Consider the following 18085-nt stretch of genomic DNA (forward strand, 5'->3'; position numbering starts at 1 on the left):
CTATCATTCAAAGAGGGGAAAAAAAGCATCTTAATGAAATGCAATAAAGACATATATATTTTTCTCATCAAATATGCATGCTATACTTGGTGGTAATTTCAGTTAGCATTAATGACTCATATTTTAACTAAATATTAACATATTAATGACTCAAAAGAAAATTGACAAAAAAAATGACAAAATTCATTTGTTCAAATTTAAATATTGATAATCCAATTTCTCTCTATTTCAGTAATATACATACTTTATGTATACTTTCACACATGACACTCTACTGACAAACATTCTATCAAATTTTGCTAACTTTTAACGTTTCAAGGTACGCACAGCCAACACTTACTAGTAAAGTAACATATGCACGTTAACTGTACATCAGTGATTCTCTACACCTTTTTACAACCCAAATTTCTATTCATCTATCAAAGCATTTATGGGAAATACCCCACTCAACAATCAGCAACCAATTCTCCTGAATCTTTGGCACATCTCTCTATGAGGCTCTAATACATGAGATGGTATCGATAATCTGACCTACTATAACCACAGCAGATACATTTTCATTTTGGAATAGCACCCGATTCCTAACTTTGTAGACGGAGTATACAGAGACAACTAGTGCAAACATTCGAAATTTATCAATAAAGGATATAGACATCCAATGCCCACAAACCCAGGACAATTCCATTAAAGAAAATAACAATTATTAAAGAAAAGGTAGCAATTAAAGAAAATAACAATTATAGGAACCTCCTCGAACGCTCTCTTTTTTCTTTTTTTTTTTTGTTTTCTTTTTTCTACATATTCTTTTCTCACTGTTGTATAGTAGTGTCACGAATAATAAAAACTCTAAATTCTTTTTCCGAACTAATCAATAATCATTATTTTTGTTATACAAAACGCTAAGAGTAATACAAAGGGTCAAGATTGTGTACTTCATAAAAGATTTAATGTATTCGTACATGCACTATTGTTCTCACACATTCATTTGATGTAACAAATTTGCGTATACAAATATACTAGATCATACATAAAAACTAGGGGAGAGGCCTATGTAATACGTGGGAATTGGTACCTATGTTGTGAAAAAAAAAAAAAGTATTGAAGAAGTGATTAATGAATTTGAAACATCTAGTTAAGAAGAAGGTGAAAGAAATATGAAAAATATGTAAAAGATGAAAAGTAGTGTAATAAAAACTAACTTATATTGACGGAGCCAGGATTTTTTTTTTGGGGGGGCCAAAATTGAAATTTCATTCAAAGATGACTAATTCATATATATATATATATATATATATATCAACTCTCATAATATAAACTAAAATTGAAAAAATTTAGGGGGGGCCAATTTTATTTTACACACATATTTACATATTATGAATTAAAATTCTCAAAACTTAGGGGGGGCCATGGCCCCCCTCTGCCCCCCCTTGGCTCCGTCAAGTTATATACTAAAGAATTATAATCCTCTCAATTCATGAAAATCTCTAAGTAGAACACAAAGTTAGTGCAGCGATTAAAGGAAAACAAGAATACAAAATAACATAAGGACATTAGAAATTATTAACATAACTGCACAATAATGCATAATTTAAAATTATCTTTAGCCATAGTAATTTCACACAACTTTTGACACATAAATGTAACTATTGTGTGTAAAATTATCTTGGCATAAATTGTCAATGAATATAGTTTAGGAGCATCCTTGAAATTCTTGAAATTCTTTCCAGCTGCAAATTCCCCAGTGAATTTTCAAGATAGTGCCTAGAACAAAAACATATAGCATAAAATGGCTTCACAAATGGCGTTGCCAAAAGAAACAATGCTCACTCTTTTACTCGGATACTCATGGAATGAAGTACATGATAGTAATTTGTTAATGTCAACAAAAACATTGTTAAATAACTTATTGATTTTTTTTTACAAAATTTTGTAGCTTGATAAATCAAACGCCAAAATGTGGATGTTAGCTGCTTAAAATCAAACTTGATTCTAAAGAAAAGAGAGTTAAACAATTTAATAGAAACAATTAACAATAAAGCAATCTATAGTTGGATGTACAATTATTGGACTAATTCTCAGAGATTATAACTCACATACCAAAAAGGAGTAGCACGTTTATAAACAACAAAAATAACAAAATAATTCTACAAATCAACAATCAGAACAAACCAAATTAAATAAAAGAAGAGCAAAGCATACCTGCGCAATTAGCTAGAACCAGAAAAGGAAAAGAAGCAGTAGAAACAAGAAAATGTTGAACAATAGTTGCACAGGAAATCAAAGAAGAAGAATTCCAATCACGTTGCAGTTATGATTTCGTGATGCTAAAGCACAGGAAACTAAAGAAGAAGAACTTGAATCACTTTGTAGTATAATTGTAATGGGCAAAAAATAATTAAGTCTTATTATGAACATTAAAATTGTGTTAATTGCACACAAATTCTAACGGTTAATGATGCAACAACATGTAGCTTACTCAATTAAATAGAGGGTGAAATAGTCATTTTCTTCATGTCCATGCATCATTCCATTATATCTTATATAATTTTTATAATCACTTTAAGAACAAAATGTGGAATCACTGACGTACACATATAGGTGACAAATAAAAACTTGTAAATGGTGCCATCCAAAGCTCTTTTTATATGTGCATCCGCGTAGGATATATATATATATATATATATATTTTTTTTATTATTTATTTATTTATTTATATACACACAAAACTACAAGCTAGACAACTCTATGTGCCCATTTTTCAAAGGATTAGGGCGGGTAGGACCGTCAGTTAGACTATATGAATTGGTCTTTTGATAACCTCAAAATTTGGCTCACAAAAGGAATAATTTTTTTTTACTTTCAAAATATGAGCTTATTGGATGATACACTAATGCTCGGCTCACGTATACACTGGGATTTCGAGTCTTGCTTTAATTAGGCTGAACCTAATGAAATCCAAATTCCACTAGTCTAATTTATTGTAGCTTTTATTACGTTATGTGCCCTTAGGGGTTGGCACTCCACCAGTTCCGTACTTCCGTCATGTATTTTGCTTACAATTTACGTGTTAGAAATTTTAAACTTTTGTTGACAAAGCAATACCTACCCTATCATGCACCCTAAGGGCACTAAGGGGCGCACAGCAGAACAACCATATATTACTTCAGTTTTAGAGATTTAAAATTTGCACTAGCACAAATTGATTTACTAGATAAAAATGAAACAATTTCTTACAAAAAATCTTGTGTAGATTCTTGTACGTGACATATAATTTGGAGACAAATATTCTGATCCATAATGGTGATTAAAGTCAAACCCATCCGGACTTTTGAGTTATCATAAAAAAAAAAAAAAAAAGCTTCAAAATTTGTGGGGTGCCTAATTTGTTAAATCTCTAAAAATTTAAGTGGGCAGCTGAGCACTGGAACTGTATTTCCTTGGTGTCTGTCCATGCAGATCCGAGAACTTCTGCAACTAAAATATTATTCCTTCAGTTCTTATATACAAAACTGTTCCTTAGATACCAATTGTTTATTTTGGTGAGACTCACATTTGGACGGCTGGGTGGCTGAAAGATCAGGGGGATGACATTACTATTTTATTTGAGCAGTTGCCCACTTGGCTATCTTGATTCTGCAAACTTCCAATGAGATTTTCTCGTCTGAAATGTGCACTTATGCCGGCATAATTGAAAGTGAATAAAAAGACCCAACAATAATACAGAAACCAGAGAGTTGATAAAGGTAACAACTCCTCCATACTAGCTCTGTGAAGTGTAAACTTAGACACCATGTGGAAACAGAAACAGAGGAGTCTTATGGATTCTTCTGGTCCTCTGATTATACTGCTAATGTTGCTAATGCTGTTGCAACTTCTGGCTGTAATGGCAATAGCCAGAGTGGAGAATTTTACAAGATCAGACTTCCCAGCTGACTTTATCTTTGGTGCTGGCACTTCATCATTTCAAGTCAGTACTTTCTCCGTTTCATTTGATTTAATTTCTTCACACTTAGTTCTTTTTCTTTTTCTTTTGCTGGAACAGGATTAGTAGTTATAGTGTATAATGATTAACATGAATACGGTAACATGATAATCATATGCATATGTATAGGTAGAGGGGGCTGCTCGTGAAGATGGAAGGACGCCTAGCATTTGGGATACCTTCGTTTATGCCAATAAGGGTAAGTTTGTCGAAAAATAAATTTTTTGGGTATGACTATTGGGTACCAATAGCCATAGGTCTTAGGTGTTAGCTTTTTTGAAAGAGAAAAAAAGTTAAGTGTTAAGAGAAATGACTGGGCTTCAAATGGTGAGTTGGACGAAAATTAGATATACTGAGACGAGTTGGCAGAAGTTAATCAGAAAAACTCAAATTTTGCATTTTAAAAATTTATTTATTGATTTGTTAATTTGTAACTTAGGCTTTAATCTCCAATAAAATGTTCAGGGCTTTCTAATGGAGCCTCCGGAGACATAGCATGTGATCACTATCACAAATACAAGGTAAACATTTCAGTCATGTTTGAGGCTTTCTGGCCTAGTGGTGGCATTGGAACTTCAATAGCAAATCTAACTTCAGCTAATGGTGTTCCTAAATTGCTCTGCAGACAATTAGTGGAAATTTTCTCCTAAAATGAATTATGTTAGGTGGAGATTGAAAATATTCTATTGCTGAGAGACACATGGGTGAATTGTGCAGGTGTACATGTTTATAGTTAGTATCTTTACTTGTTTTGTTAGTATCGACATCCTTAGTTGTGTTAGTTTCTACATTGTCCCGAGCAGCTGGAAAGACCAATGGCTGTGGCACCTGGAAGTAATCGGTCGTCTATGAAATCCGTTCTTCTAGTGGTTAATATTTGAGCATAGAAGCTTTAAGCTAAGCTATTTAAAACTTTTTAGTTGGCAGCAGATTGTTGCACTTAAACCAGAAAAAATGAGATATACTTTTATGCCTCATATACACCAAAATTAATTGCTGATAGTATCAGATATTGAATCAAATTCTTATCTCTCTTCTTTCCCCCTCTTCCTACCAAACCTAAAGAAAGGAATCTAAAGTAGTTCTCAACTTTGTGACTTGGATGGCGAACAGTGTCCTTTTATATTCACTATTATCTCAACCAGATGAAGCATCTGAATGTCAACTTTGTATGTACAATTGCAAATGCAACCTGTTCTCTTTTCTGATAACAATTCTTTTAGGGCATTATATAGTTGTTTTACTAAGAAGCAATGCAACAGTGAGCAGCAGCATAGCTGGACGTTGCTCTATTCAACCAAAGACAAACTCGTTAAGCAAAACAAAACAACCTGCTACCACTATCATCACTATTATCACACTAAATGTTCATGCCTCGGCTATTCCTGATTCCATCCATATGTATCTCGAACATCCTGCAGTATTACCGAATTCTGCTCCGTTAGACTGCTACTTAAATGTATTTGCTGGTTGAAAGGTGTTACATTGTTAGTTACGTGGATCTCAGTAGCCTGCTACTTGAATCTTCTTAATGGTATAAAAATGTTTGTGGATATTAAGTGATAAAATCATTCATTATCTTGTTAACATAAGGATGCAGTTCACTTTAGGAATATATCTGTTTCAGGAAGATGTTCAACACATGGTAGACACAGGCCTGGAGGCTTACAGACTCTCTATTTCCTGGTCAAGACTTATTCCTGGTATGTTGAGTTCTACTGTACTACCTATACAAGACCACTGCACATTTTATTTCTTTCTTCTGATACCTTGTTTTCTAATTTCTCTTTTCAGATGGAAGAGGCCGTGTCAACCCCAAAGGTTTAGAATATTACAACAATCTTATTAATGAACTCCTAATCCATGGTAAGCTTATCCTGTACAATGATTAAGCACTTGTAGGGAATCCGCTCATGGATTTTTGCATCAATGACATCATATTGACGAATCTTTATCTTCCCGAGAACATGGAGATAAACTTCCAAAATACTGCACAATCTATTCAAATTTCTTTCCATCATAACACGACTTTACTGTTGGACCAACGCATAGGAATTCAACCACATGTCACACTTTTTCACCTTGATACCCCTCAAGTTCTTGAAGATGAATATGGGGGATGGCTCAGTCGGAAGATAGTGTAAGTTTTTAATATTTGTACTTTGATCCATTCACATTTAAGCTTGTTTTATGTATGATTTATATTGTAAAGCATAGATGCTTATTTATGGTATCAGATCTAAACACTTATTTGTTTGTTATTTCAGGAAAGACTTTACCGCCTATGCTGATGTGTGCTTCAAGGAATTTGGAGACAGGGTTCTGTATTGGACTACCATAAATGAGGGTAATATATTTGCCATGGGTGGTTATGATAATGGAATCGCACCCCCAGGGCGCTGCTCTTTTCCATTTGGACTGAACTGCTCCGAGGGTAATTCCATAACTGAGCCATATATTGCTGGTCACAACATGTTGCTGGCACATTCATCTGCTGTGAAGCTATACTACAAAAAGCATAAGGTATTACTATGATATCCTATTTCATAATTTTTTTTCACATAAACAGCAATCAGTATCTTGAAAGCTCTACAACTGCGATTGAAATATGATTTTTGTCACATTGATCCTAACGAACTATCGTTTTTGATAAACTCATAGTCCATGTCCAACCATATACATCTCTGCACTGTGATTAATAAGTAATCATAGATGGAAACTATTATTAGTTAGTGGTGTTAACTGAAAAATACTAGAGATGAATTTACAGAGTAGGTCAATCTTCCGATTCACTTTTATAGAGATAGGGATGGAAATGTGGTGGATCTTGTCCAGAACACTGTGTTATCCCAACCTTGTTAAGCTACTACATTATTGATACTCTGGAGCATTGTGAATTTAAACTAATGGTAACCAGTGATGCACCTGGAATGTGCTCTTGTACTTTAATTGTGTCACAGTTTCATTATCACTTAGACAAGCATCTTTTACGTAAGCGTATTTTTGCCACTTATTGTATATACTTGTGGCTTTAAGTGTCCGAGCAGATATTTAGATGCTTGTCTACTTGCTAATTGGAGTCATTCTGCTATGTGCTGGCTCTGGTGTAGTCATTTACATTGAAAGAATTCTGTCCTTAAACTCATCTGTCACCTCTTCGATTTTAATCAAGGAAATCACAATTTACTCTGAGATAAATTATCAACATTCTGTCAGTTTACATTTGTCTCATAGGGAAAAAAAAACGATTGGTTGCAAGTGCTCCTGGGACTTGGTTTAGCTGGAAGAATAGAAAAATAGCTTGGAATAGAGACCAAACACGCTTCAGATCACCTGTGGGGATTGGAAAATGGGCAGCTTAATAGGTCTGAAAGTGGAAAGGCAATTCAGTAATAAAGCACCTTCTGCCACTCCCACTAATGTGTGTAGTATCATGCAGTTTGATCATTGAGTTCCCACCTTGCATCTGCCAAGGAAGAATAAGACAATAGGACATTGATGCTTTTGTTTAGAATTTTTTAAGTGGTTTTTTTTTTTTATCTTCATATTTGGGAACATATCAGGTGAAGTAAGTCAATTAACAGATGTTGAACCTCTATATCAGGCGACTCAACATGGTTTTGTGGGACTAAACATCTATGCTCCTTGGTTTTCTCCATATTCTAATGCTACAGAAGATATAATTGCAACTCAAAGAGCCATTGATTTTTACATTGGTTGGTGAGTAGAGAATCTCTGGTAGATAAGTGCTTTAATTATGCATTTCATCATTTCTTGTTAGCAGCAAGATGCTTTCTGCATTTTTCTGCTTTAAGTAAAATATAAGCTTGCTTTATCGTATACCCACAATTTGACTGCAGGTTTCTCCATCCAATGGTGTTTGGAGACTATCCTGACATCATAAAGAAGAATGCTGGCACAAAGATTCCAGCGCTAACTCCACGTGAATCTAGGCTACTTAAGGGCTCATTCGACTTTATAGGGCTGAACCATTATTTAACACTCTACGTCAAGGACAGTCCTAGCAGCCTTAATGTGAATATCAGGGACATAGTTGCTGATATGGGATTAAGCACTCTGGGTATGTGTCGCACATGTGCTGTGAGCTTGCATTGTACTTATTCCTTGCTGGATTTGATTTTGCTGAGTGAATCAACTGATCAAATCCTTTTGCAAAGCCTTGTTTATTAGTTCTATGCGAACTAGTTTACAACCTTGGATTCATCTGAGAATTCTTAGTGCTTCTCCTTCTTTCAAAAATCTATATCTCTATGTTGACTTTTGTTTCCCTATAGATATTGTGATTAAATTTACTTATTACTGTGTCTTTTTGTTTTTCTTCAGTTGAGCCAGAAGATGCACCAGAAAATCAGGTTGGGATTAACAGTTTTACTTCAAGATATCCTGCTCTTCATTTTCGGTCCTGTGTTAATTACCATCCGGTTTGGCACAGAATGATGATACATCATCCAGTCTATCCGGAATTCTGGAGTATCTCAGGAATGTATATGCCAATCCGCCTACTTATATCCATGAAAATGGTTCTTTCTATCTCTCTCTCTCTCTCTCTCACTCATATCTGCCTTTGCTTGGATGCATTAACCTGCATCTTCTCTAGTCATTTTCCAAATGTTTCTGTACTAGTGATCTGATTCTGACAAATGCGTACCTCCGATAGACATGATTGGTACTACATCTGTTTTTTCACCAAAAAAGAGAAATGAAGTGATCACTTAACCTGCGAACCTAATTATACCACCACTAAAAATATATTACTTGAGAATTATCATTTCCTTTTGGATTTGTTCCTCTTCGTGGATATATATGCATGGTTTTAGCTCTCTAAGTTTCTAGCATTAAGTTTAGGGTGCTCTTGTACTTTTTGCAACTTTTTTGGCCTGCTGAGCTCTGCCACAAATGCATTCTCATCTGATGAATTTATAATCAGCAGATGTTTGCAACTATCTAGCTTATTTCTCTTGCTCTTTTCTTGTTCAATATGATTGCAAATAGTTTCAGATTCTCGTGGCATGACTGTTTTTGACAGGTAAAAGAACTGAGCGCAATGGAACACTAAACGACACATCAAGGGTGAAATATATGTATTCATATATCAGGACCTTGCTTGATGCTATAAAGTAAGCATATGCAACTTTGAATTAGGGTCACTTCAACTGTGTGTTTACTGCTATTTGTATGAGCTAAATTTATGTATTCCCCAAGTTTTGAGATTTCAATTTCTTCAGTAACTACTTTACAAATCATTCTGGCAAAAATTGGTCATCGAAGCCATGCAGCAAGGCATGTTCTGCTCAACTTTTTAGACTAAATGCATGAGGTCACAGTATCACTGAAATTATTTCTGAAATGACTTTTCTCACCATTTTAAATGTCGACTTTTCTGACCTCTTTTTTTTTTAATTTAATCTTGAAATGTTGGGAAGAAATGGATCAAATACAAAAGGGTACTTCCTCTGGTCTTTGCTAGATGGTTTAGAGCTAATGGGCGGCTATACAACCAGCTTCGGCCTGTACTACGTTGATTTGGATGACAAGCAATTGAGAAGATACCCAAAGCTCTCAGCCCACTGGTACTCCAATTTCCTCAGGGGAAGAACCATCAAGCCTGATGAGATAAATGAAGTTGTAAATGAAATCTCTGTCTCTTCGACGTCGAAAGCCTCTGATCAGTGATGACTAGTACAATACTTGCATCATTTCTTCTTTTTCTGATTCTTACTTGCACGACTTCGTCTTCCCATGCCTAATTGTCTTTGATCATTTTGTGCTTATGGGGTTCTCTGTTCAAGTTATGCACAATGTATTTAGTAACTGTGCACGAACTGCACCAAAGGGTAGTGTTAGGATATGTTTTAAGTATGCCAGTAAATTCCATATGGATTAGATCATTTATTTTGCAGCAGCTTTATATGACAAGGGTTTCATTTGCACTAAAACATGACAGGAACATGCAAATTTGTACAACTCGAACTGAGAGAGCCTGAAAGGCTATGGTATATGGGTCAATTGCCCTACCCAGCATATAGTACTATCAACTAACTGGAAACCCTTCTCATTCGACAGAGGCCTACTAAGTGATTGCACGGATAGCTGATTCTTTTGGAAATTGGTATTGAAAGCACACAATTTCCCTGGATTGTCTTGGACATCTGTTTTGCTGGAACAGGTCGCCTTTCCTTTTAGGCAGCTTAACTGATCAAGAATTCTAATTTTACAGATCAGGAATTCAAATTCAAGATCCTCAAGTTTACATTTAAGAATAGAGCAACTCACGCACCCAAAAAGAAGATAACTTCATTGAACTTTGATTTATATTTCCACTATACTGAAACACATAAAGCTTACCTCAAGTCAATAGGATTTGCAATGTTTGCCCTGCCGAAGTTTTTGCCCCGCCGAAGTTTTTGCCCCAGCTTGAAACATCTCCCTAATATCATAAAAATCTTCAGTTGCCTGATTAAGGTAATCTGGTAGGCATATGGCTTGCAATAAAACCATCGATACAAGCAGCTTCTCTATCTCGAGCATTCGAAATTCAATTAAGGAATAGTGTTGGTAGTGCTATTGTGAATGCAATCATGTACCAGCAAACAAGTTGCAGAGAAAGGAATTTGGGAAAACGACCATTTTGGTGCCTATTTTTAGAGTCTTGGCAAATGTGGTCTCTTATCAATCAATTTTACCAATTTAATCCCTCATTCTTGCTAATCTAGAAGTTCTGATGGAATTGGTTACGTGTTGGGCATGTGGGCCTTTGCAAATGACCAACTTAGGTTTTGTTTGATAATTCAATTTAACATTTAAACTTAATTAGTTTAAATCTTAACATGTTCAGACGTGTTTCATAATGAAAATTAGAACATGTGAATTAATTAACTGACATTGAATTTTTTAAACAAAACTTGTTCGAAAAAATAAATGATAAGCTATTCACTTATTACTTGATGTAATATATACTTAAATGTATCAAATTTAGTATTTAACAATTCAGTAAGTTAATGAGATAATACTATAAGAGTTGGTTATAAGTAACCCACAGTCTAGACTAGTACTTTTAGTGACCATTTTGTTACTGTCATTTAGCTTTCCAAGTCCTAGAAACTTGAAAAGTAAGGTTAGGAGATAAAGTAGTAAATTTGACCATAAAATTAGTAAATTTAGCCATAAAAACAGTAAGCTTTAATATCTTATGAGAAGCACCTTTTCATTGCAAAAAGTTACTCACCATTTTTGCAATGAAAGTTACAAATTCTTTCACTAATTTTACCAAAATAAGGTGTCACATGTCCTCTTAAACCTCTCCACTTATTAAAAAAAAAAAGATTATTGTTTAGTCCCACCGTTTCCCCACTCCTAAGAAAGTAATAAGATCTAGATTTAGATGCTTCTAGTTGAAAATATGGGATATTCCCATGAAAAGTTTTTATAATGTAAAACGGTCATCTTGTTTATTCTTGGTGGTATTATCGATGAACTCATATAATTTGGTATGTAAATTGGAGAATCAATCAATTTTTGTTTTAGCAATGACAAGGTTTGTCTTTTAAAGTACTAAGTTCTACTAAAATAAGAAAAAAAAATAAAGGTGCCAAGATGCTCTTAAACTTGATGTTGTTTGAACCCAACTCTTGAGAATTTTTTTTCACTATTTTTGTTTTCCCAAGTGCCTTTCCAAAATTCCAAATGCTTGAAAATTTATCCAACTTTTGGTTAATGCATAGAATATTAAATCTTTGAACTGGATTTAATATTCCAAAACAATTGTTTATATGGTATACTCGATTCAGTTAAGATAGGTTCAAGTATTAATATTTTGGTAAGAGTGAAATTAATTTAGATAAGTTTCCAAATGCGGAGGACAATAAATGTGAGTTTATATATTCACATGATAAATTAATGAACTAAGTTTCTGATTTTGTAAATCAATGAACATTTTATCCATTTTAGCTATTAAGTTCCATTTGCAAGAATAACTTAAAAAGAAACTATCCAAAACTACTAGTAAACTAGTAACCTTTCCAACAATTTTAAAATTTAGAAACTCTAAAAGAATTTGGATTATCACAATACATTCTTCTCCAACTTAAAAAGAATACATATCCCCAACAAAGCACCATGCACAGTAGTCTATCAATACGATAAAAACTGTTGTAATAATTGTTTATTAAATAATAAATATAGGTATTGAAGACCTGATACTTCTACTTTATATTTGTGCTATATATTTTACAATTATTTTGAAAAGTAATATAAACTTTATAAACTGAGGGCATTTTAGAGTGTTCATTTAAATTTTTGGTCAAGTCTAAGGTTTAGTTACAAAAAATGTGAAATCAAGGGGGGTAAGTGTAATTTTTGAAATATTAAGGAAGTTCAATGAAATTGTCCTAAACCTCAGGGGAGAATTATGAATTATTCCTATAAAATATATATTATATATAGTCATGTATTTAATTATGAGTTTGGATCAAGTCCAATTTGAACCCAAAACTCATATAACAACGTGAAATGAGATTGAGCCTTTTAATATTACCCTGAACCCGAAAGTTTGAATCCCAAAAATTCATATAATTTGTGAGTTTAACTTGAGCTTGCTAAAACCTAGACTCAAAAAGCCCAATTGCACCCCTAATTAAATTACCTCCTCTAGCCTTCATGCAGCTTGAGCGGGAAGTAAGAGCGCACGGGACCTCGCAAGTGCCATTTCGCGCAATTTAACAAAATGATAATGTTGTAATTGGATTTACCAATGACGTCATTTTGAGACAAAAAAAAAAAGAAAAGCAAAATGCTGCAAATTTGACCAGTTCCATTAGTTCATCTCTATTAAGCAATCCAAGTTGGGGGGTGAAGAAATTCTTAATTTGCCGAGAGGAAAAAATGTTGCAGTCAGATTTTGGGACGAATAATGAAATAATTCAAGTTTTTAAAAAAGTGCTTTAGCCCCCATTTACTAGTGTTCTCCCCTTCTTTTTCATGTGCTGCTTTCCTCTATTCGTCTGCCTCAGAAGTAGAAGAATTGTGGCAAAAAGGGTCAAATTCCAATTGCAGGAACAAATGGTATCCAATAGGGGATGCAACAGCCGCACCAAAACAAGTTTTGTTAAACAGAAGATCAGCGAGGAAATCAACTTATCTCCAGAGATTCAACGACAAACGTGGTGCTGAAAACAAAGATAGGCATTGAATCCTTTAATATGTTGAACACCCACATGGAAGAGTTCGTAAAAATAAGAACAAATGTTGGTGGGGAAACATCTCTAGCTTGGTTTTTGTACAGAGCGAGATTTGCATTGCTAGTAGTTAAGTAGAGAACTATACATGAAAACATAGAATTTCTAGGTTAGGGTCATTAAATACACAAATGTATTGAACAATCATGTTGGATTGACCATGCCTGTACACCTCTTACTTGTGAATGATGAGGACTCTGTTCACTCAACAAGGAAAGCCTTCACTTGCCGTCATTGTCTTAGATGTCAAGGAAAAACTAAAAATAAAAAAGCCATGGCATGCACACATGTGGATGTACTTACATAGAAAATTCATCGTAATAGAAAAAATGGGTAACCAAAATGAAGTAAATCCTGTACAGGCAAAAAGTTAATGAATGATAATGGTGGTTCAACTAATGCGTAAGTTGTGAATCTTGTGATGAGTTTTGTTTGTTATGGAGTTAGTAAAAGACTAAATTGGTAAGTTTGCGTTATGTTATGCCTTGGCGTAAAGAAACATTTGGTGTGTGTAATCAATTTGAGGTGTTGCAAACGATTATTTGAAAGCTAATATAGCAGCATTCTTGCTGAAGAGATTGCTGAATTTTAAGGTGTATTGTAAAATCATCACTAATGTAATAGTATTTTTTATATGAAATTCAAGGGGATGGAGCTCGTGGAGGAGAATGGGTAGTAGATCTTCAACTACAACATTTCGAGTGTTGGAATGGAGTTTGACTTCGAACTTGATGCCTATAATTGCCATAATTCTTATGCCGCAATGACGGGGGTTAGTGTACGAAAAGAATATGGCAACAAAGACAAGAATGGCTTTATTACTTCAAGACGATTCACCTGCACAAAGGAAGGTAGCAGGCGACTAGACAAGAGAGACTCGAAAACTAAAAGGCCTTGTGCATATACAGAGGCTGGTTGTGAGGCAAAAATGGGTATTGTCTGAAATAGGAAGAACGAGAGATATAGGGTGTTGCACTTTGTTAGCGAACATAATCATGAATTACACCTACTAGAATGTCGTCACTTGATGGCTTCTAGAAGAAAAGTGACTGAAGCATAGGGGATTGAGGCTAAAATTGCGGAGGATTCTAGGTTATATCTGAAAAAATCTTATGATTTCACGGCTAAACAAGCTGATGGAACACAAAACCTTGTATGCATGCAGGAGGATATCAAGAGGCACTTAAGGATTACGATGTAGAGGAGCCTAAACTATGGTGAGACCGGGAGTTTGATGTGGTACTGCACATAGGAGCTTGCCCATAATCTTTCATTTGTATATTTCTTGCAAATGGATTGTGAGAAAGTGGTGATAAATGTATTCTAGATAGATGCAAGGATGAGAGTTGATTATTCATGCTTCGGGGACGTCGTCACATTTGACACAACCTATAGGACTAACAAGAACTACAAGCCACTTGGAATGTTTATCAGTTTCAACCATCATAGCCACATGGTTGTTTTTGGTGTGGCCCTCTTGTATGATGAGACTATAGAGACATTCACATGGTTGTTTGAGACATTTCTTAATGCAATGTCAAATAATCATCTGAGGACGATACTCATAAATCAAGACCATGCCATTGTTGCAGCCATTGCACAAGTTATGCAAGAAACCCATCATGGACTGTGTACCTTCCATATTACCTTCCATATTCGACAGAATTTTGTGAAACATTTAGGAAATCACTTCAAAACCGAGTTGCCGTTTTGAAATGGTTCATGGACTACATGCACAGGATAGAAGATAAAGATGAATTCAGCAGTGCATGGTATACTATGCTTGCTGAGCACAAGGTTGAGCGCAATAGTTGGCTAATGGGTTTGTTTGATTTGAAAGAAAAATGGGCAAGGTGCTATACAATGAAAGAGTGGACTGTAGGAATGCGAAACACATAGCTAAGTGAGAATTCCTGAGTACTCCAATGCTGAAATTAAAACCCATTTGAAAGCTAACCATGATCTCCTAAAGTTCTTTACTCGCTTTAACAATGTGATGGAGAAACGGTGGCAAAAGGAGGCCACTGCAGAGAATGAGGCAAGATAGAAGTTGCCAACGCTTGGCTTGAAAAGGTCACCGATGTTGAAACAGGCTGCATCCATTTACACTGCAGCCATGTTTATTGAGTTTCGTAACGAATACGATGAGTCAAGCGCTTTAGTTGCTAAGCAAAAAGCAATGAGTAAAGAGCGTGTTGTGTACTCAGTCAGCAAGTATAAGGGGGAATGTTATTGGTTAGTAACATACAACTCTTCTACTTGTGACCTGTTTTATAACTTCAACAAGTTCCAATCAATTGGCATTTTATGTTTCCATAGTTTCAAAGTCCTCCATACCATGGATGTGAAGGAAATCTCAAATGTATACATTCTTATAAGATGGACACGCAGTGCTAGGAATGGCATGCTAATCGACGGTAAGGGAGTAGAAAGTTATAAAGAACCAGAGTTGAAAATGTTAGAGCAATACAGATTATTATGCCCAAACATGGTCAAGGTTGCTACAAAAGCAGCAAGCTATTCTAAAGCAACAGCACTACTTATCAATGGTATTGTCGAACTCAATAAGAATATTGAACACATTTTGTTGTCCTGCGTGAATATAGATGAAGGTATCACAACAACATCATATAATGCTACTAAGAATGGTAACAATGCGGAAATTGGTTTTAGTCTGTGCATTAAAGAAAAAGGCAAAAAGAAGTGCATCATCAATAACAAAGTTGGATTGATAAGCGCAACAAAAAGAAATATCAGAAAAAAAATGTGGGAGACAGAACTGTAACGGTATACCACTGAAACCATAGATGATGCATTGATATGAACTGCACAGTGATATGTTTAGCACCAACAGGGATGTTTTACACATTCGACAGCCTAAAGAAGATGCAACACCACAGACCACACTGGAGAAGGACAAGAGGACCGCTTCTCCTCGCACAATTCCATTTTCATGAACATCCCATCACCCCAAAGTGAGTGCTCTCACTGCCAAATTGATATTTAAGTGGTATATGACTACTTGTGCTCTCATCGAATGAGTGCTAGCGCAAGCTATGATGGTATAATCATGCAGTAGTATTGTGTAGGATTTAAATAAATTGTTATTACAGATTTTGGTGTCTTGAGAAACATCTACAATTTTAATATTGTGTGTTTTCCATATGCACACTTGCATATAAAATTGGAGTACGTTGGTCTGAAGTATTAGCTAACAGCCGTTATGGATACATAGATGATTCTTTCAATTGAGACCATTTTCCGGTACAAGACCCATCCATAGAAATCTGCTGTTGTGCCGACCAAGAGTGCTTGGTTGTCATTATTATGTATCTGTATTTCTCAAGTGCGAGACTAGGAACCACACAAAATGTTTGCTATATAAATTTGAAAATGTTAATGATACGATAAATTCATTCAAATAATCCACTATATAAACAAATATAAATAGTTATTGAGTCAATTGATTATTATCTCTATTACTAGCACTATAACATCTAATTAGACTTTGCAAAATTTTCTTTGAACCACTAATAGAAGTCCTCTCAATTCTCATAATTTTTTTACCTTCATAGATATCAAGCTAGTCATTCCAATATTCTAGACATGTGGTACATGGCGAGTTAAATGACTGATATCTCCTCTCAAATTTATTCAATAGTACAAATCTTGGTTTGCCATGTCATGATGTGGACAAAGGGCCGCTAAGATTTTTCTAGTTTTTTTCACAAAGTATTATAATACTCTTTATAAATGGAAGTAAAATAAAATGAAATGAAAATAAAAGTGACCTTGTACTATACTAAGGACACATGCTACAGTGCCTAAAGTTGCATACACATGCTACAATATGTGTCTATTTATTTTCCTACACACGCCAACGGCTAACTGCTTATTGGCAGTCAGCAACATTCTCATAAATATACTGTCCACTTATATTAATGCATGCAAGAACCTACGGCTACGGTCTATACTATGATTGTCCTTTTTAATGTTCAGACATTTGATTTTGCTTAAAAGCAACTTGTTAAGTCAGAATCCTATTCATTCAGTATAATAAATCAAATTATGACAAGTGAACGTTGCGTTAAATTCTTAAACCCTTAAAGTCGCTTTTCTATGATTGTTTCAAAGATTTATATTCCCACATAAACGCCTACAATTAATAAAAAAAAGTAATGAATTTTTTCCTCCATCATTCAAAAATTCAAATTTATTACTGTTGATGGTGGCCGTTTTATCATCCACTTGTATATATAGTATCACGTGATTGTTTTGTTATCTGACCACGGGGAATAATGTTGAACCAACTGCTACAATTCATATGATGTTTGTCGCCTTCATGAACTCCATCTAATTTAAATAGCACACTGTATGATGTCACTAGGTTGTCATGGCCTGCTCCAATATCATCCTTGGCATATACTATATATTTGTTGCCTCCAGCTTTATTAACTCTACCATGCGCTATCTTATTCGATTTCCTGCATTTTCGCCAATCATGCTCGAAGGACCTGCCAAAAACACCTTTTAAATACACCCAAATATAGTAAGGACACAAAGTTTGTTGAGTTATTAAGTATATGCATGGCTCTATATTTACCAATCAGTATGGGCTGAAAAAGTCTCTAGCCATTGCAAGCGAAAAAATCCTTATTTCATGGCAACAGTTGAAGCATAGAACTATAGTCTAACTTTGACCAATACACTTTTCAAACACTATGTTTTAGGTCAAATTACACTGCAAAAAAGTAATTGAAGCATGCAAAAATATAATTTTTCTGAGGACAAGAAAATATGAATCCTTGTGGTTTTGCATTGTCTTTGTTTTCACTTATGCCTGGATTTT

The 18085-nt window shown here is 34.8% G+C and overlaps 1 protein-coding gene across 2 annotated transcripts; it reads left to right on the forward strand.

Annotated features, from left to right (window-relative positions):
• Window positions 1–3798: 3798 nt before the first annotated feature.
• On the forward strand, window positions 3799–9814 carry LOC113762311 (beta-glucosidase 11-like). Of its 2 annotated transcripts, none has more exons than XM_027305702.1 (13): window positions 3799–3967; window positions 4112–4181; window positions 4448–4503; window positions 5610–5685; window positions 5777–5848; window positions 6035–6122; window positions 6250–6505; window positions 7587–7702; window positions 7843–8067; window positions 8370–8402; window positions 8456–8523; window positions 9030–9120; window positions 9427–9814. In XM_027305702.1, exons 1-13 carry the CDS (start codon window positions 3818–3820, stop codon window positions 9674–9676), a joined length of 1551 nt encoding a protein of 516 aa, XP_027161503.1. In that variant the 5' UTR covers window positions 3799–3817; the 3' UTR covers window positions 9677–9814. The 2 variants fall into 2 exon arrangements, with proteins under 2 accessions (XP_027161503.1, XP_027161502.1); XM_027305701.1 differs by lacking the exon at window positions 8370–8402 and adding an exon at window positions 8327–8355 and having other exon boundaries at window positions 7843–8063; window positions 8436–8523.
• Window positions 9815–18085: the final 8271 nt, after the last annotated feature.

The sequence above is a fragment of the Coffea eugenioides genome, chromosome 2 (assembly GCF_003713205.1).
Source record: "Coffea eugenioides isolate CCC68of chromosome 2, Ceug_1.0, whole genome shotgun sequence".
Classification (NCBI taxonomy): Eukaryota; Viridiplantae; Streptophyta; class Magnoliopsida; order Gentianales; family Rubiaceae; genus Coffea; species Coffea eugenioides.